Source organism: Moschus berezovskii, chromosome 5 (assembly GCF_049115385.1).
Source record: "Moschus berezovskii isolate FMDL1 chromosome 5, NW_MosBer_1.0, whole genome shotgun sequence".
NCBI classification, from domain to species: domain Eukaryota; kingdom Metazoa; phylum Chordata; class Mammalia; order Artiodactyla; family Moschidae; genus Moschus; species Moschus berezovskii.
The window spans coordinates 98251031-98271949 of NC_142464.1; the positions used below are offsets into that span (position 1 = coordinate 98251031).

Consider the following 20919-nt stretch of genomic DNA (forward strand, 5'->3'; position numbering starts at 1 on the left):
TCCATTCACAGATGAATGGGTGAACAAATTTTGGTATATTTGTACACCTGAATCTCATTTGAATTATTTAAGGAATATTCAACTGGATGAAAAGGAATAAGCTACTAATATTGACAATAACACAGATGTATATCACAAACATTAAGTCAAGCAAAAGAAACAAGGCACAAAAGAATACATATTGAATGATTTTATTCATGTGAAATTCAAGTACAACCAAACTAAAAATAAGAGTAATGGTTTCCTCTGGAGAAGAGAGACTGAATGGAAAAGAGCACAGATTTTCTGATGTGATGAAATATTCTATATCTTGATTACTTGTCTACATATTTCAAAACTCATTGAACTGTACACTTAAGATTATGCATTTCACATGTAAATGTTATCTCAGTTTGAAACATAAAAAATAAAAGGTTCATAGCTATCCTCTTTCTTCTTCTCAACAGTCATGTGAATAAGATGGTCTTGGTATTTTCACTTAAAGAAGTAATAAGGTAAGATGTCTCAGAAAGCTAGTGGCATTGATATATAAGTAGAACCTAGATAGGGCAACAATCATGGTTAAAAAACACTTTTTTTTGTTCAAAAATTTTTTCTAATTAAAAAAAAAAGCTTAATTTTTTAATGGTTTCAGGTTTACAGAGAATTGACAGGAAAGTGTAGAAATTTCCTGCCTCTACACAAGGATAGATTTCTTCATTAATAAATTCTCCCACCAGAGTGGTGTATTTTTTACAATTGATGAACCTACACTGGCATATCATTATCACTCAGAATCCTTGGTCTACAATAAGATTCACTCTTGGTATCACACATTTTATGGTACGGACTAATGCATAATGACAAGTATCCATCACTACAGTATCATACAGAGTATTTCTCTGCCCTGAAAATCCTCTATGCTATACCTATTTATTCCTACCCAGCCCTTCAACCTCTACCAGCCACTGATCTTTTTACTGTCTCCATAGTTTTGTCTTTTCAAGAATGTAGTATTGTTGTTTTTCAATTGCTAAGTCATGTCTGACTCTTTGCAACCCCATGGCTGCAGCATGCCAAGCTTCCCTGTCCATTACCATCTCCCAGAGTTTGTTCAAACCCACATCCATTGAGTTGGTGATGCCATCCGACCATCTCATCTTCTGTCCCCCCTGCTCTTCCTGCCCTCAATCTTTCCAAGCATCAGGGTCTTTTCCAATGTGTTGGCTCTTCGCATCAGGTGGCCAAAGTAATGGAGTTTCAGATTCAGCATCAGTCTTTCCAATGAACATTCATGGATAATTTTCTTTAGGTTTGACTGGTTCGATCTCCTTGCAGTACAAGGGACTCTCAAGAGTCTTCTCCAGCACCGCAATTTGAAAGCATCAGTTCTTCAGCACTCAGCCTTCTTTATGGTCCAGCTCTCATAGCCATACATGACTACTGGAAAAACAATGACTTTGACTATTATGGACCTTTGTTGGCAAAGTGATGTCTTTGATTTTTAATATGCTGTCTAGGTTTGTCATACCTTTCCTTCCAAGGAGCAAACGTCTTAATTTCATGGCTGCAGTCACCATTCACAGTGATTTAAAAGCAGAGGCCAAGAAAATAAAATCTGTCACTATTTACACTTCCCCCATAAATTTACCATGAAAATTCTGTGGAAAATTCTTAAAGATGGGAATACCAGACCATCTTACCTGCCTCCTGAGAAGCTGTATGCAAATCAAGAAGCAACAGTCAGAACCAGACATGGAGCAACAGACTGGTTCCAAACTGGGAAAGGAATACATCAAGACTATGTGTTGTCACCCTGCTTATTTAACTTACATGCAGAGTACATCATGCAAAATGCTGGGCTGGGTGAATCACAAGCTGAAATCAAGATTTCCGGGAGAAATATCAATAACCTCAGATATGCAGATGACACCACCCTTATGACAAGGCAAAGAGAAATTAAAGAGCCTCTTGATGAAGGTGAAAAAGGAGAGTGAAAAAGCTGGCTTAAAACTCAACATCCAAAACATGAAGATCTGGCATCTAGTCCCAACTTCACAGCAAATAAATGGGGAAACAATGGAAATAATGACAGACTTTATTTTCTTCGGCTCCAAAATCACTGCAGATGGTGACTGCAGCCATGAAATTAAAAGATGCTTGCTCCTTGGAAGAACAGCTATGACAAACCTAGACAGCATATTAAAAAGCAGAGACATTATTAAAAAGCATTGCCAACAAAGGTCCATATAGTCAAAGCTATGATTTTTCCAGTAGTCATATATAGAGGTGAGATCTGGACAATAAAAATGACTAAGTGCTGAAGAATTGATGCCTTTGAAGTGTGGTGCTAGAGAAGACTCTTGAGAGTTTCTTGAACAGCAAGGAGATCCAACAAGTCAACTCTCAAGGAAATCAACCGGGATGATGCTGAAGCTGAAGCTCCACTACTTTGGCCACCTGATGCAAAGAACCAACTCATTGGAAAAGACCCTTATGCTGAGAAATATTGAGGAAAGGAGGAGAAGGTAGTGAAAGAAGATGAGATGGTTTGATGGCATCACCAACTTAATGGACATGAGTCAGCAAATTCTGGGAGATGCTGAAGGACAAGGAAGCCTGGTGTGCTTCAGTCCATGGGGTCGCAGAGTCAGACACGACTGAGCAACTGAACAACAACAATTTGCCATGAAGTGATGGTTTGCCTTTTTCTCTAGTGTGAATTTCTTATAGTTGGAATATACAGTATGTATGGTTTTTCAGATTAGCTTCTTTCACGTAATAGGCATTTAAGTTTCCTTATTTTTGTAGGTTGATAGACCATTTCCTTTAAGCACTGAATAATATTCCATTGTCTGTATATATCATACTTTATCTATCCGTTTGCCTATTGAAGGACATCTTGGTTGGTTCCAAGTTTTGGGAATCACAAATAAAGCTGCTGTATATACCTGTGTGCATGTTTTTGTGTAGACATATTTTCTGACTTCTTTAGGTAATGGAGACTGATTGAGAGATTGTAAGTAGAAAATATGTTTTGTTTTGTAAGAACCTGCCTAACCATCTTCCAAGCTGGTTATGCCATTTTGCATTCCCAAGCCCAATGAGCGGGTGTTCCTATTACTTAACGTCCTCGCCAGCATTTGGTGGTGTCAGTGTCTGGATCTCGATCATTTTAATAGATGTGTAGTGGTATTTCACTCTTGTTGTCTTAATCTGCATTTCTTTGATATATAATATAGAATATCTTTTAATAATATTTAGTATCTATCTCTTATTATTTGCTATCTGTATATCTTCTTTGGTAAAGTTTTTCTAAAATCTTTTTTCCTATATTTTAATTATGCTATCCGTGTTCTTATTTTTGAGTTTCAAGAATTCTTTGGGTATTTTTAACAATTGTCTTTCCTCAAATATGTTTTTCACAAATATTATCTCCTAGTCCGTGGTCTGACTTTTCATTCTCTTGGTAGTGTCTTTTGCAGAAAGTTTTCATTTTAAAGAAGTCCAGATTGTCAATTCTTCCCGTCACTAACTGTACTACCTCAATCTAAGTTATGATTTTATTTTCAAACCATCACGGACAGCTAATTGGATATACTTCATATAAAACTTTCAAAACTTTCATTTATTATTAAAAAAATTACTTGTGCATAATCATATTGTGAGCAAAACCAGCTTTAGTTTATTTCTAATATCTTAGCCACCATTATTTTTTCTTTTCTATGACATAATCCTTGGTCATAGCATTCACCAGTCTAATTCTCAAATTTAAACTAGGGAAAAATGAAAGTTGTTCCCAAGGAACATTCTGTTCCAAAGAAAATTACTTCCGTCTGATTTACTAAAACTGAAAAATTTTTTAAAACCAAAATGATTCAAAGCAAACCATTTTATTAATGGTCTGGTCAGTTTACTCTCCAGAGGAAGCCATGCTGTAAAATCCCAACAGATTAGTAAGCTCCTCATAGACCATTTTAGCCAGAATTTCTAGGATTTTGTGACTTTTGGTTTGGCACTGCAACACCTCTTATGTCACTGGGCTCAATTTCCTAATTCCTAATTTTTATGAAAATAATATTTCAAAAATGTATAAAAGTGGTTATTCATAATAAGGTTTATGGAAAATTTTTGTGGTAAACATCCATTTCTATTTTTCTGTTTTGAATTTTGTTTTGTTGGTGTTGCTACTGTTTGTTTTAGTCCCTTTGGCCTGTTATAACGAAGTCGCATAGACTAGGTAGCTCATAAACAACAGAAATTTATTGCTTACAGCTATGGACATTGGAAGGTCAAGATCCAGATCCTGAAAGATTTCGTGTCTGGTGAGATCTTGTTTTCTGGTTCATAGATGGTGCCTTTTCATCGTGTTATCACACGATGAAAAGGAGTAAGGAAGCCGTGTGGAGCTTCTCTTATGTGCACACTAATCCCATTCATGATAGATCAGCCCTCCTCACTTCCAAAGGCCTGACTTCCTAATACCATCATATTCAGGATTAGGATTTCAATATATGAATTTTGGAGGAGACACAAACCTTCAGATCATAGCACTGTTGTCTTTGGCCGTGGTGGTGGTATTTGTGTGTTTGATTTTTAAGTTCATGAACATTGTTATCAGTTCAGTTCAGTTCAGCCACTCAGTCGTGTCTAACTCCTTGTGACCCCATGAACTGCAGCACGCCAGGCTTCCCTGTCCATCATCAACTCCTGGAGCTTACTCAAACTCATGTCCTTTGAGTCAGTGATGTCATCCAACCATCTCATCCTCTGTCATCCCCTTCTCCTCCTGCGTTCAATCTTTCCCAACATCAGAGTCTTTTTAAATGAGTCAGTTCTTCACATCAGGTGGCCAAAGTATTACTTGTCAAATGTTGAGTCTTTCACTATTTGTTCAAGTAGTGACAAGGGAGGCCAACAGAGAGTTCTGACTCTCTAGGAAGTACATAAATTACACACATATAAGCACATCACAATTATTCTTATTAAAACAGCAATCAATTATGTTCTAATATATATTAAATGAGAATGAAAGATATTGTAAGTTCATGCAGAAGTGGATATTCTTAAAAATGTTACGAAGATAATGGTGGTCAAAAACAGTATAGTAAATGACCATTATTAAGTGCAATCTTAGAAGTTTAACTTCCACAAAGGATCTCTGTAGTATCAAAAAAATGAAGTTATTTAAACTAGCTGATCCCCTCTAAGATTTTCTTTTCTTACTGAGCCCAGACCAAATTTCTGAAAACTTCCCATTTCTGAGAAGCCCAAAGATTTTGACAACATTTAAAATTTTAATGCTTATCTTTTCTTTATTTTCTGTGTAGTCATCTCTTGTCAAAAAAATTTCTGGTAGGCCAGGATTGCAAGGCTAAACAAAAATAATTAGCTACCCCATATGCTCAGGAGGTGGCAAGGAAAAGCCCACCTGCCATTACTTGGAGCCTTGCTTAGTCTAGACTCAATCAAAATTCAGTACTAATTTACTCCTTTCTCAAGCAGATGTAATTGTAAACGGGTAGCAGGAAATTATATAATGAACAAAAGTAGGGAAAACATTCTTGACATATAGTAATCCTGGGGCAACTTTGAAGCCAAGTTAATCTCTAAATGATGCACCTTTTTCATTGGTCTGTCAAGCCCAATGTGGAAGGAGACAAACTGCATTGATGTTGCCAAGTTAACCCCAAAGTAACTGGCCTTTTCCTTTTCTTTTGTTACTTGAATGCAAACAAGTAACTCTACTTTCCACTTCAGCTCTTACTGATTAATAAACTGATATCTTTGATATGCTTAAACTGATAATGATAAGTCTACATCTTTTCTTACTGCAATATATACCATTTCTTAAAGGTAATACAAAGAGTAGCAGACATTAAAAAAAATAGAAACTTAGAAAAATATGTGAAACGGCCAGTCACAAACTAAATGGCCTAAGTCATATACTAAATGATTAAAGGCCACTCTGATTTGTTGGAAGAGATCAGTTTAGAATAACATCCCCACACTGTTAACATTCAACACAGTATAACCTAGTCAGAATCTTCCCTGATCACTTATCTCTAACAATCACTAAGTTACATAAAATATGTATTCTGGTCAATTCTTTCATTGAGTATATTTTTTCTTTTAATATGAAGTATCCTGCTGGTTTCTGAACATTCTTTTGAATAGTTTGGAGTCCAAAGATTGGAAATATCATCTGTACAGTCCCTAAGCAGAAACAATTTCCAACATCAAGAAAAGTCAATTCCAAATAGATAAGTTCAAATGATTAATGACAGTAAACCACCCTATTCTTTCCTCATTAACTTTAAGATCTACTTGTAACTTAACACTACAAAATTTAAAAGTTATCAATATTTGCCATCATATGTTCATAGACTGCTTTCTACTGTACTTGGAACTTATGGGAGATCATGGGAGAAATATAAAACATCAGGGCTGATTTTAAAGTTTATGGTTAACTTGGGAGAGACAAGAGAAAAATTATGGAATAATTAATAATTAACTCTGTCTCAGGAGATAGGCTTACAAGTACATTAATTGTTCAAAGATCAAAAGTGGAAGGGATACATTTCCATTGGCTTTGTCATATAAACCTTCTGTGAGAAGCTAAGACTTTGAACTGGTCATGAAGAAAGAAAAGGACTTAGAAAGCAGGCGGCAGTTTTTGACTGGCTAGCCTGAAAGCCTCTTGGATGTTTGACATCATTGTGACCTCAGGAGTAGATAAACTGTGGATTTCAACAGCTTAAAATATGATTATTGGGCAATAAAGTAAAGAGGTTAACCAGATGTGGAGAACCACAGGGTGTTTGCCAGTACTATGAAGAAAGTGCTTCGTAATCTGGAAACTCTTAAAATTTTCGTGAGGTGGATTCTCTAGTGCTTGACTTCCAATATAAATTTTCTATTTCTTAACTCTCTGGCCTTTCTATGCCAAGTTGAAAAATGATAGGAAAATATTTCTTACCTGCCTCTGAGAAGCAATATGAGGCTCGAAAGATCATGAATGTGTTTTGAGAGCTGCAACTATCAAGAACACTTTAATTCCTCTCACATTCCTCTGTGGTGTTATGACTAAAGGTTGCTCTTGACAAGCTGTCAACATTTCAGGCTATCAGGATGGCATTTTGTGGATTGTTTTGTTATACCCTGGGACAAAAGTAACACAGTGTCTCTCTACTACCTGCAGGCAGGCCAAAATGGCTTCCCTTTAGACTTGCAATAAAGAAGAAATTACTTTTGAAGAGCTCTACCTGCTGTGGTACTGGGCGTCATTGTCAACTGTAGGGAGTCTTCAGACCAGCCACATTCCTATCTGTCTTTGCACAAGGTCTACATCGGGAATGCCTAGACAGAATGGGCAGAATGGGCAATGCGCCTCAATGATTTCAGTGAGAACTTAGGTTAAGTTACCTGCTGCTTCTTGGCAACCCAACAGCCAATTTCTAGTGAGGACTTTCTATTACCTGCTTTTTAGCTATAGAAATATTTATTTTTGCCTTATATTCTGTAAGTAACCCAAGGTAAGTTGATTCAGGGTGCAAACCAGGTAAAGCGTACAATCTGTAAGAGTGTTCAGAGGGAATGGAAATTACATCTCATGACCCTTCTATGATCTTACCATTTGATGTCAAAACTAATTCATATGTTCCTTTATACCTAAAACAGCTTATTTGGATCTGAAACACACATACACACATAAGCACATTTACAAAAACTCAATAACCTATTTGAGTCATTAAACAATTTCCTCCCACAAAACCTTATACCGTCTGTGTTTCCCCCCACCCCCAACTCCCGTGGTTAAGTTGAATTTAATTGCCCAAGATTTTTAATTACATTTTTGAAGTTTTATCTGATCCACATCAGTGAAGCTTTTGTCTTTAGATACAGTCTAATGTCTAAAAGGGCTTGCCTGGTAGCTCAGATGGTAAAGAAACTGCCTACAGTGCAGGAGACCAGGTTCAATCTCTGAGTGGGGAAGATCCCCTGGAGAAGGGAATGACAACCCGCTCCAGTATTCTTGCCTGGAGATTTCCATGGACAGAGGAGCCTGGCAGGCTTCAGTCCACGGGGTCGCGTGGAATCGGACAAAACTGTGACTAACACACACACACACACACGATGTCTAAAAAGGCAATATAATAAGTCTGAAGCTATTTTCCCAGATCACCACTCCCTAGAAGGATGAAGGATTGCATTAGTTGAGTCAGGTATGATTCTGATGGGATCAGGAAGCTATGCAGGATAGAGAACTTCCATTTAATTTCCCACAAAATGAGGTCAAACCTCTCAGCCCTCCTTAACTAGGGAATTTCCTAAGTTTTCTTCTAGACTAAAAGTTCTAAGGGTCTATGACACCTCCTCCCTGTTCACCAATGGAAGTGATAGCCTACCAAGGCAGATGTGTGGAGGTGTAAAGAAAATTTTCCAGGGTCATGGGAGACAAGGAAAAGAATTTTGTTCCATGACTAGTTTCTGATTGTCATCATGCTCACTGATTGCCTTGGCTGGCCAAATGTGAGGACACAAGTCTTGAGAACAATCCAGAATAGGATCTAATGAGATTTCCATGAAAGAAAGCCTACACGCCATTCCAATATTGTTGCCATGCCTGCCATGAAACTGGACATGTGAAAGACCCAGCCGTTAAAACTTCAGAGTTCTTTGGACTTCCCTGGCAGTTTAGTGGTTAAGACCACACTTTCAATGCAGGCGATGTGAGTTCAACCCCTGGTCAGGGAACTAAGATTCCACATGCCACATGGTGCGGCCAAAAATGAAAACAAGCAAAAAGCTAACTGCTTCCACAGAGGAGATGAAAAGCTACTTCACCCATAGCTTCGGGGAGAAGCTGTAGGCTCACTGGGACTAGAGCAGGATTGTGGAAACAGGCTTGGTCACACCACTGATTATGAAGCTGGATGATTCCAGAAGCCTGTGTGTGTGAGTCATCCTCCCATCCCATGCAGTTGGATGAGTGAAGTGAGTGGGGTGCCTTCTCGCTGCCAAACTGATTCAGATCCCTAGAACCAAACTTCCAGATGAGCCCCTTAAACTTATCAGATGCCAGGGATTCTCCCAGCTGGGTCAACTACACATCTGGTTAGGTCTGGTGTCATACCAAGAGGATGGGCTCTGGGGCATTGCTGTAGTCTGCACTCATCCCACCCCCAACCAAGAACATAAGAGTCTTCCAATTCCATAGTATATTGGATTGCTGAAAGCAAGGCATTTTTTCCCAGGGCAATTTGGTGGGTGATCTTTTGATGATTTTTGTTAAACCACCTTGACATGCATGTTTGCAAAACTATGTATAGAATTCCCAGAAAGCGGACTTGCTTTTGCAGCTTTCCACTGCGTTTGCAGTTCTTTCCACTGACTTCAAGTGGGAGTACAGACACTTTCATCATCCTATCTTGGCTTCTAACTGCTGGCTGAATTATAAACTAATTCTAGAGAATTATAAACTAATCTGAGGAAGCTAGAATGGTTTGCTGGCAAGCAGGAGTGAAAAGTTTTTCAGTTTGGCGTAGTTTGAGTCACAGCTTACATTAACTGAATAGTAATAATTATTACAGTTATAATAATAATTAGAAAAGAGTTCAGAAATTTTTCTAAAATCTAACCTCCCAGCTAAATTTCCCTGTAGGTTCAGTGGTTAAGACTCCATGCTTCCAATGCAGGGTTGCGGTTGGATCCCTGGTCAAGGAACAGAGATACCACATGTCCGCGCCCCCCACCCTCCTTGCCCGGGGCAGAGCCAAATTAATTTTAAAAAGAAAGAAAAACAAAACAAAAACAACCCCCCCCCCCCCAAAGAACCCTTCCAGCGGCTTACTTTGTGCCTAGTCTTTCTGTTTAGATGAAGACGAGGGGCATCTCTGAAAAGACACCTGTCACCCAGGAGAAGCTGGCTTTCGCTAGGCAGGGCTGCCCCGGGTGGACAAAATCTCCGCAGGATTGCTTCTTCCAGCGAAAGCAGCATCTACTCTAACCACCGCGGGCTGCTCCTCCCAGCCACCCTCCTCAAACCCCGCTCCTCCAGCCCCCCTCCACCCGGCCCCCTCTCCCCGCCCCCCTTAGTTCAGGGAATTTCCCAAGCATCCTAAAGGTTGAGTTTCCTGCCTGGGGGAAGGGGCCAGGGCAGATAAAAGGGATGCTGAAGACCCGAGGCAGTCACAAGCGCTCTGGAGCGTCGAATCCCGCGCCTTCTCCCTCCTTCGGAACCCTCTGCAAATCCGCTCCTCGCCACTATGAGACTGCTACCCGGCCGCGCCGCCCGCGCCTCCGGCGCTTCGGGCTCCCTGTGCGCGCTGCTGGCGCTGCTGCTGCTGACGCCGCCCGGGCCCCTCGCCAGCGGTGAGAGCGCTAGGCCAGCCGAGCGCACCCGGCGGGTGGAGCGGAGCGGCGTCCCGGGCGTGGGGAAGTGTTCCCCGGCGGGCGGCCGGGCGGGCCAAGAGCTCTCCCAGCAACCTGCCCTCTAACACTGTCTCTCCTACCCCAGCTGGTCCTGTCGCGGCCGTTGTCAGAGAGCTGCGTTGTGTGTGTTTAACCACCACCCCGGGAATTCATCCCAAAATGGTCAGTGATCTGCAGGTGATCGCCGCGGGACCGCAGTGCTCCAAGGTGGAAGTGGTGTAAGTCCTGGTGCGCGGCGCTGTCCACAGTGACCTTTGCAAGAGGGAAGGTTTCCCCCCACACCCCACCCCCGCCTTAGTCTTCAGCCCCTAAGTTCATGGGCGCATCCTCATTTTCTGTCTGCAGAGCCACCTTGAAGAACGGAAGGGAAGTCTGTCTGGACCCAGAAGCTCCTTTGATCAAGAAGATCATCCAGAAAATATTGGACAGGTATCTGTCACTTTGTTCTTTCTGGTTTCTTAATCTCTCTTGGCATGTGCATTTCTCAAAGTCCTTACTCTCTGTCTGAGATTCGGCGACCACATTCCAGACCATTTTTAAAATAAAAAGGATGTTCTGGAGAAGAAAGGAAAGTTGTTCTACAAAGTCCTGGGAAAACTTTTATCATGAATCTCAACATGAATTGCCTAGGAGGTTACACAGAACTCATTGCTGAGATGTATTTTGTTTGTTAAGGACTCTACCCTCTGCTTTTTATTGATCCTAAACCCTGTTTTGAAAACAAGTTGGGGTAGACAGGTGTGTGGACATTTGGTTAAACTGATATAATTCTTTTTTCAACAGTGGAAAGAACAATTAAAAGAAAGGACCATGAATTGGAAAAATTGCCCAGTTCTTCAGCAGAATTTTCTGTGGACCTCTGGACCCACTGAAGACAAGGAGCAAGGGCTTATTTTCCCCAATGAATTAGGTTTCTGTATGAATTCCCCACTATGAAAGAGAGAAAGGAAGAGGGAATCTATGCTTGTCCTTGCAGCTTTCTGCTCAGTTTATGTCCTGTTTAGAATAGTATTTCCTGCTCCTTATTTGCTGTTATTTTAACTGCTATGCTATTGAAATCTTTAAGAGTTGACTAAATTGTGAATCAAGGAATCCCTGATTGTTAATCCTTTCAAGGTGACTACTGCTATTTCTAGAATGTAGTTCTTATACTGCCATGGAAAAAGCTGTGTGAGAGTGAATGAAATTTCATTGGAGTGCTGTATATGGAGATAAATTGTTATCCTCACCCTCTTATGAAATAGCAATTACTTTAGTATTGTTTTTTGGGGAATATGTTAGAGAATTTTCTTACTCTTGACCGTTGGAAGATATTTAAGTTATACTGCATTAGAAATCTGAGTGTTATACAGTTATCTGTGTAGAATATATTTCCTTATTTAGAATTTCTAAATATATGAGTTCTATAAGGACTAATATATTCTTTTTCTATAAATTTAGACATTTGATGTCTTCCTAGTATGGCATAATGTCATGACTTACTCATTAAACCTTTGATTTTATATGGTATTTATTAGCTATTTTATTAGGAGTGTTATATTTCTAGCCACTAAGTATGTATTTTGGATTAATAAAGAAGCTAGGAACTAGGTAAATGCCTTATTTCTAGTTTTTATAGAAATACATCCCTTTAGTTTTTTAAGAGTAAAGGTAATCTTAACAATGATCTATACTTTGAAAGTTCTGAAAGCGTATTCAAGGTCTTTGAGTATAAACTCATTATGTAGTTTTTTAAAAATGCACAGCCTTGCTAAAATTTGCAGACACATATACTGTATCTTTTTAAGTGTTTGACAATTTTGTTACAAAGAATTACATATGCATCACAATTACTATGTTAAAATTGTACTTTTTAAATGTATCTCAATGGTTTATAGTGCTTTTGTTCTTTGGAAAAAAATAAAAGATTTATAAAATTTACTCAAGTTCATAGTTTATTGTACTGTTACAAAAATGTCATTCCTCCTTAATTCTACATTGTACATGTACTTGCTAAGTCATTTCTGACTTTTTGAGACCCTTTGGACTATAGCCTGCCAGGCTCCTCTGTCCATGGGATTCTCCAGGCAAGAATACTGGAGTGGGTTGCCATGCCCTCCTCCAGGGATTGTCCCAACCCAGGGATCAAACCTGTATCTCCTGTGTCTCCTACCTTGCAGGTGGATTCTTTACCTGCTAAGCCACTAGGGAAACCCCCGGTTCTACATTACCAAATTGTAAAAATTAACCATGCTCCTCTCTGACTAGCAGACAGGACCCTCATTTCCCAATGTACTTGTGTTAGTTCAACCTATCTCCAAGCTCACTTCCCTTCCAGTTCCTTCAGAGCACCAACAACCTTCGGGCTATTTAGAAAACACAAATATGTAAGACTTCCTTACCTTAAATCCTTTACTGACTCCCTATTTCCTAAACAAGAAATACAAGTTGCAAAGCATGGCAAATCAGGTTATGTCTTATGACTCCTGATTACTGCTTCAAAGTCATTTTTCCGTAGCATAATTGCAGTCAAGAATTTAGTTTCCCTACTGGGCATGTTCCTTCCAGGTCTATGCCTTTGGTAGGACCTCTAGATGGAAAGGGCTTCATATTTTTCTGTCTATAGAAGGAAGCTTATTCATCCTTCAAAGCTTTATTCAAACAATACTTCCTTCATGAAGTTTTCCTTGGCACTACCAGAAGAATTTATGGTTTCCATTTTGATGTTCCCATAGTGTCTTCTAAGTATTTGAATTCACGGGAAGAGCCAATATTGTATTGCTTTTAGTTCCTTAAAAGGATTTTTACCCTATCCTACTAGAGTTCTCCCAGAGCATCTGCCACATTTCATTCATCTCTGTATCTTCAATGCCTGATACAGATTAACTTAAATAAGTTATCTACTATCAGGTTGTAGATAGTATCCTAAAATCAATCACCTGGCTCATTGTAAGTGCTGAATAAATTGTAATTCCTTTACCCTTTTTCCTTTCTTGTCTACAAATAATCCAGCAAGAGTTTTGGTACGAATAGTCCCTTCAACCTATAACACAGAACCCTCACTTTCACCTGACTAACTCCCATCCTTCTTCCAAAGGCAGTTTACCTGTCACTTACAGCCTCTCTGACCCTTATCTCCCACTGAGATTAAAGCCCCTTTTATAGCCTGTCATATGACTGTTCTTTTCCTTCATAGCATTTTGTCACCAACATGACTGTAGAGGCTACGGAGACTATACACATGTGGTCATTTATTTAGTGTCTATTCCAACTTTACGGTAAACTTCATAAGGGGAGGACTATATTTATTATATTCGCTTCTGTTCTTAAGACAGTGACTAACACATAGTAACATGTAAGGCTTAAACAGGTTAGTGACCTAAGCAAATCCCACTATCTCGCTGGTATTGAAATAGCAATTTAACGTAAATAGCTCATTCTGAGGAAAAGTAAGAAAACAAAAAGAGAGCAACTAATCCAATTAAAATACATACACACAAACTCCAATTGGATTAATATGTTATATATGCTTATATTAATATGTTAATTATGCCAAAGCCTTTGACTACGTTGATCACAATAAACTGTGGAAAATTCTGAAAGAGATGGGAATACCAGACGATCTGACCTGCCGCTTGAGAAACCTATATGCAGGTCAGGAAGCAACAGTTTAGAACTGGGCATGGAACAACACACTGGTTCCAAATAGGAAAAGGAGTACATCAAGGCTGTATATTGTCACCCTGATTATTTAACTTCTATGTAGAGTCATCATGAGAAATGCTGGGCTGGAAGAAGCATAAGCTGGAATCAAGATTGTTGGGAGAAATATCAATAACCACAGATATGCAGATGACACCACCCTTATGGCAGAAAGTGAAGAGGAACTCAAAAGCCTCTTGATGAAAGTGAAAGAGGAGAGTAAAAAGTTGGCTTAAAGCTCAACATTCAGAAAACTAAGATCATGGCATCTGGTCCCATCACTTCATGGGAAATAGATGGAAAAACAGTGGAAACAGTGTCAGACTTTATTTTTTGGGGCTCCAAAATCACGGCAAATGGTATTTGAAACAATGAAATTAAAAGACGCTTACTCCTTGGAAGGAAAGTTATGACCAACCTAGACAGCATATTAAAAAGCAGAGACATTACTTTGCCAACAAAGGTCCGTGTAGTCAAGGCTATGGTTTTTCCAGTGGTCATGTATGGATGTGAGAGTTGGACTGTGAAGAAAGCTGATCACAGAAGAATTGATGCTTTTGAACTGTGGTGCTGGAGGAGACTCTTGAGAGTCCCTTGGACTGCAAGGAGATCCAACCAGTCAATCCTAAAGGAGATCAGTTCTGGGTGTTCACTGGAAGGACTGATGCTGAAGCTGAAACTCCAATACTTTGGCCACCTCATGCGACGAGTTGACTCATTGGAAAAGACCATGATGCTGGGAGGGATTGTGGGCAGGAGGAGAAGGGGACGACAGAGAATGAGATGGCTGGATGGCATCACCGACTCGATGGACACGAGTTTGGGTGAACTCTGGGAGTTGGTGACAGACAGGGAGGCCCTGCGTGCTGTGATTCATGGTGTCACAAAGAGTTGGACACGACTGAGCAACTGAACTGAACTGAACTGATGCTTATATTAACATGTATGTACATTTAATAGTGTATACTATTATTAACATACCCATATTTCACCTAAGTAATTCTATATCTTTTCATCTCTCTCCATATATATAAAATATCAATTAGATTAACAGATGTTTTATGATTACATATTAATATATCTATATAATAGAGATAGTGTGTGTAAGAGACAAGCAGAGATACTAGATATGTTAGCACCTAGAGTAGAGTCAAGAGATGAGTTTGCTGACAACTTTTTTCAGCAATATAAAAAAGCCCAAAATATCTTAAATTAAAAAAAAAATTAAACTTCTGTAGTATTTTATTTCTCTCTCAAATAGCATTTTTTTTGAACCCATGATTTGTATCGTAATCCTAAGGAAACACTAAAAACTCAAACCAAGTTACTATAAAAGTTTGAATTATAAATTTCAGTGTTTTAAACAATCCCTCATTTATTATATCAGCTCCAAAATACTCATTAGGTACTTGATAATGGCCAATGAAATTGTATTAAATGCCTTTTGAATGGATAAAACACAAGCTATGTGAAGAAATAAACACTATTAATTACTTCTTTGTCATAATTCAAGATCTCTTTTTCCCCAGAAGCAAGATTTAAAAGTTTAGTTTGCTTGTAGATCATAGACTAACACCTCACTGCAATATTCTTGAAGTTGTATTTGTTATGGGCTTGCCGTAACTGGCCGTTCTACAAATGAAATTGATCACAGTATATTACCAAAGTATAATCTACACAAGAACCTCAGTGACAGCTACTACTCATCAACCCTGCTGCTACTTTTGACCTGCCACCAGCAAAATCGAACACAAAGACAATCAAAGACACTGCTGCTGCTAAAGTGCTTCAGTCGTGTCCGACTCTGTGCGACCCCATAGACGGCAGCCCACTGGGCTCCCCCGTCCCTGGGATTCTCCAGGCAAGATCAAAGACACTAGCAAAATCAAAAACAACACGTGCACATGTTAAGTCGTGTTTGACTCTTTGCGAGCCCGTGGCCTGGAGCCCTCCAGGTTCCTCTGTCCATTGGATTCTCCAGGCAAGAATACTGGAACAGATCCAGGGGACATTAATCTATGTCCTCTAAGAATGTACCTTCTATTTTCCTCCAAGTCTCTAGATACTATGTTCACTCTGTATTCCCTCTGAAATTCACTCTCATGTATGAAATCACTGGGAATTGAACAAATGCTCAGCTAAAATGTACTGTATGTTACTCCCCCAATCCAATTTTCAGTGTACAATCAATGCTCTTCATTCTGCCAGATTTTCTTGTTTGCCTCTGGGTGTGTCACAGTCACATAATCCTTCAATTCCTGAAGATATGACAAGATCTATGATAAAATATGACTAGTGGTTTAGTTTTGCTATCATAGTTTTAATTCTTGCATAAGGAAAAGAGTTGTTGTGGTTAATTCTCCTGTTGTTCATAACTTCTAACTCTTTCCTGGATGTTACAAACTGAGAAATTTACCAGGCAGCAGAAGCATCTGGGGATTTCAGCTTGCCTCACTGACTAAGTCACGGAAGCTAGGAGCATGCCTGTGATTCTGATTTTGACTGATGGGACTTGGTGGTTTTTAGTCAGAAAAATTAATAATATATTCCTGAAAAGGACTGCTCATACTTCAAATATGTAGAGTGAAATAAAGACACAGAAAAACAGAGTTTAGTTTCAAAACTTTGCTTCCATAAAGCCTATAGATTCCAATTTCTTAAATATTGAGAAATTGGAAGAACGTCCCCCACCCTCTGAAAAATCCATTTTTTAAATGGATGTGTTTCCACTACCACATAAACGTATGATGATTATTTCTGACCCACTTCTCAGATTTGACCAAGAGAAAAATAGTTGATTTGATTCACTCCCAGTAAGAGAGACCAATGATATTTCTTTGTTGTTTGTGATGAAGAGCAAAGTCAAAACAATTGCATCTCAAGTCTAGTTTGTATTTTTAGCTATGTGACTTTGGCAATTTATTTAACTTCTGCATCCCTCAGTCTTCTCATCGTAAAATCAGTACAATAATATCTATCTCCCAGGCAATAAAGACTAACCTTGAACAAAGTAATTTCTTGATAAATGTTAGTTCCTTTCTCAAGTCTCCTAATTCAAATTCCTCTTTAAATGAGAAAACTGAAAGCTCAATTTTTAAATTTTTTTTCATATTTATTACTATCCTTTCTACCTGTGTGAATGATTAATTTTTAGTGCTTCTAAGAAATCTTTTTTTTCTACCAGTCTTTCTCAGAAATCCTCTGAAAACGATGCTACATATTTTCTGTCAATGATGTGACAACATTAAAAAAAATGTATGATGTATTTCCCTTCTATAAACATTCATCCATATTGAAGGTTTATCCAAGTTTATCATTGATAACCCACTCCAGTGTTCTTGCCTGGAGAATCCCAGGGACAGGGGAGTCTGGTGGGCTTCCGTCTTTGGGGTTGCACAGAGTCGGACACGACTGAAGTGACTTAGCAGCAGCATCATTGATAAATCAATGAAACATCAGTATTGACATTTATTGATAATCTTGTTTCATACCACACTTTGTACGGGATCCTTATGATACTAGGATTACAAAGATGAGAAGCTCTCAACCTTAGTTAAGGTCCTTTGGCAGCAAAGATACTCAGTTTTCTCTGACAAAGCTTCTCTTGAAAATTGCATGAAAAGGGACTAGATGTTTTTTAAGAGAAAAATAGCATCTTAGGTGGCATTGCCTAGAATCAAACTCTGAGAGGAGATCTGCCTGCGGGAAATGTATTTAGGACTGCTCTAAGAAGTAACATCTCTTAGGAAGTAAGGAAGCAGCAGTGAGTAGATGGAAAACTGCTGCTGTAACAGAAGATTCAGGGAGAGCTTATGAGAAGCTCTGGAGCTGGGATGGCCTTGTAGAGTTATTCTGAATTGTGGCAGGAAGACAGACCTCTGAATCCCCCCATTGGCCAGCCATTTGATGTGGGCTACCTGTGGTGAGTGGGCATAGCTTTGGGCAAGACAGTGCCCTCAAGTGGTGAGCTGAACCCAGAGGGGATGTTTGTTCCGTGCTATCTGGGGCCACCACAGATGTGGAAAGAAGCCATGGTGCACCATTCAGAGGATCCTGAAAAGGCGTGCTGGAGGTACTTCATGAGGAAGGAGCAGGAGGAGGAGAAGAAAGGAGAGGGAGTGGGAAGGGGAGGAGAGCGGAAGGCTCTTGTCCTTTTCTTTGTATTTTGGCTATGCTGGGTCTCCTCTGAGGTGTACTGGCTCCTCTTGTAATGCACATGGACTCAGTACTTCCAGTGTGTGGACTTAGTTATCCCTTGGCATGTGGGATCTTAGCTGCCCCATCAGGAACTGAACTCGAGTTCCCTGCACTGGCAGGTGGATTCCTAACCGCTGGAGGGAGGTCCCATTCTTGTCTTTTATTTCCCTTGTCTCTCCTTCCTCCCCCTTTCCTACTCTTCTCTTCCCTCATTTCTCTCTCCGGCTCCCTTCCTTCCTTCCTCCTTCATTTATTCCTGAGAAATATCATGATACTACTTAAAGGAGGAGGAACAGGAGGACCCAGGTGCTGAAGCAGAAATCTCAGTCAGTCGCCAGAACGAACCACCTCCCAGGTAAATGAGGCCGTTTTGGACTTTCCAGCCCTTCCAGTTGCCCTCTGACCACCCCCACTCAAGTGTACTCAGGCAAGATGACAGCAGAAGTACTTCTCATTGTCGTCACTAAGTCATGTCAGACTCTGGATCCCAGGGACTGAAGCATTCCAGGTTTTGCTGTCCTCCACTAATCTCCCAGAGTTTGCTCAAGTTCATGTCCATTGAGTTGGTGCAGTGTGCACGCATGCCCATGTCAGGCTGTACAATCCTATGGACTGTAGCTTGCCAGGCTCCTCTGTCCATTGGATTTTTCAGGTAAAAATACTGGATTGGGTTGCCATTTCTTCCTCCAGGGGATCTTCCCAACCTAGGGATTGAACCCGCATCTCTGTGTCTCCTGCATTGAGCAGGCAGAGTCTTTACCAACTGCACCACCTGGGAAGCCTTTGGGTTAGTGATACTATCTAACCATCTTATCCTCTGCCACCCCCTTCTTCTTTTATCTTTCCCGTTTTCTTCCACATTCTTTCCCAGCAGCAGGTTCTTTTCCAATGAGTCAGCTCTTCGACTTCTCATTAGCACACAGAATTATCAGAAATGACCAACTTGTAAGCCACTAAGTTTGGGAATGGCTTGTAATGCAGCAAAAGAGGATTGAAAAATGATCATCATGCATCTAATGTTCAACAAATGGCAGCAATCAACATCATTAAAAATCCACATGCCTGCAGAACTTTGCAATGTTCTTGTGTAATAGCACCCAGGAAGATATTCCGCCCCCAACTTCTTCACCTTCCCCTCTCCCTCCACTCCTACTCCATGTCTCACCACCCCTGAGTAGGATATAGCCTCAATTAAATTAGTGCCAGAGTATTTGAAGTCAAGGCTTCCCTGGTGGTTCAGTGGTAAAAAAAAAAAATCCACCTGCCAGTGTAGGAGACGTGGGTTTGATCCCTGGGCTAGGAAGATCCCCTGGAGAAGGAAATGGCAACCAACTTTAGTATTCTTGCCTGGAAAATCCCATGGACAGAGGAGCCTGTTGAGCTACAGTCCATGCGGTTGCAAAAGAGTTGGACACAACTTAGTTGACTAAAACAACAACATTTGAGGTCTGGATCACTTTTGTCCACTTGAAGTTATACAGAAAACAGATTTCAGCACTTACAGGAAATATTTTGTTGGCTAGTATTTCGACTTATTGATTAAAGTCCTTTAACAGACTCTCCATTTTATCATTTCTAGGATCTTCTATGTCAATTGTTTTATTACTAATTTGTAGGTGATAGCTTATTCCTTTCATACTTGGGAGATGTCAGTTTAAAACAGTCTACATAAAGCAGAAATAGCATACATCTTAATTTTAAAGGCTAATGTTCCTCCAGTGTCTTTAGATATTTTCTTTTAAAATAGCTAACATATAAGTTCTGTTTTGAGTCTTAGAAAGCTTGCTAATTTCCTAAATGACACTGCTATTTATAACACAATGACTTAAAAGAAAAAGAGATAAAGTAAGTTACCACAAAAAAAAAAAAAAAGAAGAAGAACAGGGTGACAAAGTAAGTTTCATAAAAAGCTGTCAAGTTATTTTTAAACACAAGAACCTCTGACACTAATTTTCTAGCATTCTTTTAAATTGTAGCTTTGTATAAGCTAATTTCTTTTGCTTAAATAACTCATTTGAAATTTTTTTTTTTTACCCATTTCTATACAGTCCACTTATTAGTGTCAGTATTATGTTTCTCTTCATGGAAATCAAAAAAGTTATGCACACGACAATAAGAAGAGTTAGCAATAGTAGCAGTAGTAGTGTATAGTAGTAGTAAATTAGTATTTACATCCCATTGCTTTGCACAAATATTTGAGGTCTCATTTTTTGCCTGGCACATAGCAGATACTTAATATTTATTGAATAAATGAAAACTAGGAAAAAGCATTTTACCTCAAATGCTGACTAATAGGCTTGTGAAATTTTAGTGACTCAAGAAATATGTTCATCCTGCCTCACAAACCTTGCTGACGATGTGTCTTTTGTGACAAAATACACTTGTTGATTAAGACAATGAGTTGATGATCCTCTGCTACATGCTACCTCTTTCCTGGTATCAACTAACTCAAGTAGCATTGTTAGCTCAGAAGACATTCCATAAAGTTTCCCCCAAAGGATTAGGAACTTGTGAGTAATCGAAGTGAAGCAGGAAGAAAATGTGGTTAGTATCTGTAAGAGGAGGGAAAGAAGAAAAGAAAATGAAGTCGTTCAGTTGTGTCTGACTCTTTGCGACCCCATGCACCAT

At 39.4% G+C, this 20919-nt stretch overlaps 1 protein-coding gene and 1 long non-coding RNA gene across 2 annotated transcripts; one reads left to right on the forward strand and one right to left on the reverse strand.

The window, feature by feature from the left end:
* Positions 1 to 3935: 3935 nt before the first annotated feature.
* On the reverse strand, positions 3936 to 10079 carry LOC129562044 (uncharacterized). Its single transcript, XR_008687098.2, has 3 exons — positions 9833 to 10079; positions 7245 to 7338; positions 3936 to 4914 (listed from the first exon to the last, which is right to left on the reverse strand). It is a non-coding gene; the product is annotated as an uncharacterized LOC129562044 (long non-coding RNA).
* An 81-nt stretch (positions 10080 to 10160) lies between these two features.
* On the forward strand, positions 10161 to 12333 carry LOC129562043 (C-X-C motif chemokine 6). The gene is made up of 4 exons (XM_055434985.2): positions 10161 to 10353; positions 10499 to 10631; positions 10759 to 10842; positions 11197 to 12333. Exons 1-4 carry the CDS (start codon positions 10248 to 10250, stop codon positions 11210 to 11212), a joined length of 339 nt encoding a protein of 112 aa, XP_055290960.1. The 5' UTR covers positions 10161 to 10247; the 3' UTR covers positions 11213 to 12333.
* Positions 12334 to 20919: the final 8586 nt, after the last annotated feature.

Excerpts from the sequence above, each read along its gene's own strand:
- LOC129562043 (XM_055434985.2), top strand. The coding sequence starts at position 10,248 with ATGAGACTGCTACCCGGCCGCGCCGCCCGCGCCTCCGGCGCTTCGGGC. Across the intron at positions 10,354-10,498 it reads GCCCGGGCCCCTCGCCAGCG|CTGGTCCTGTCGCGGCCGTT; the intron begins GTGAGAGCGCTA and ends CTCCTACCCCAG. Across the intron at positions 10,632-10,758 it reads TGCTCCAAGGTGGAAGTGGT|AGCCACCTTGAAGAACGGAA; the intron begins GTAAGTCCTGGT and ends TTCTGTCTGCAG.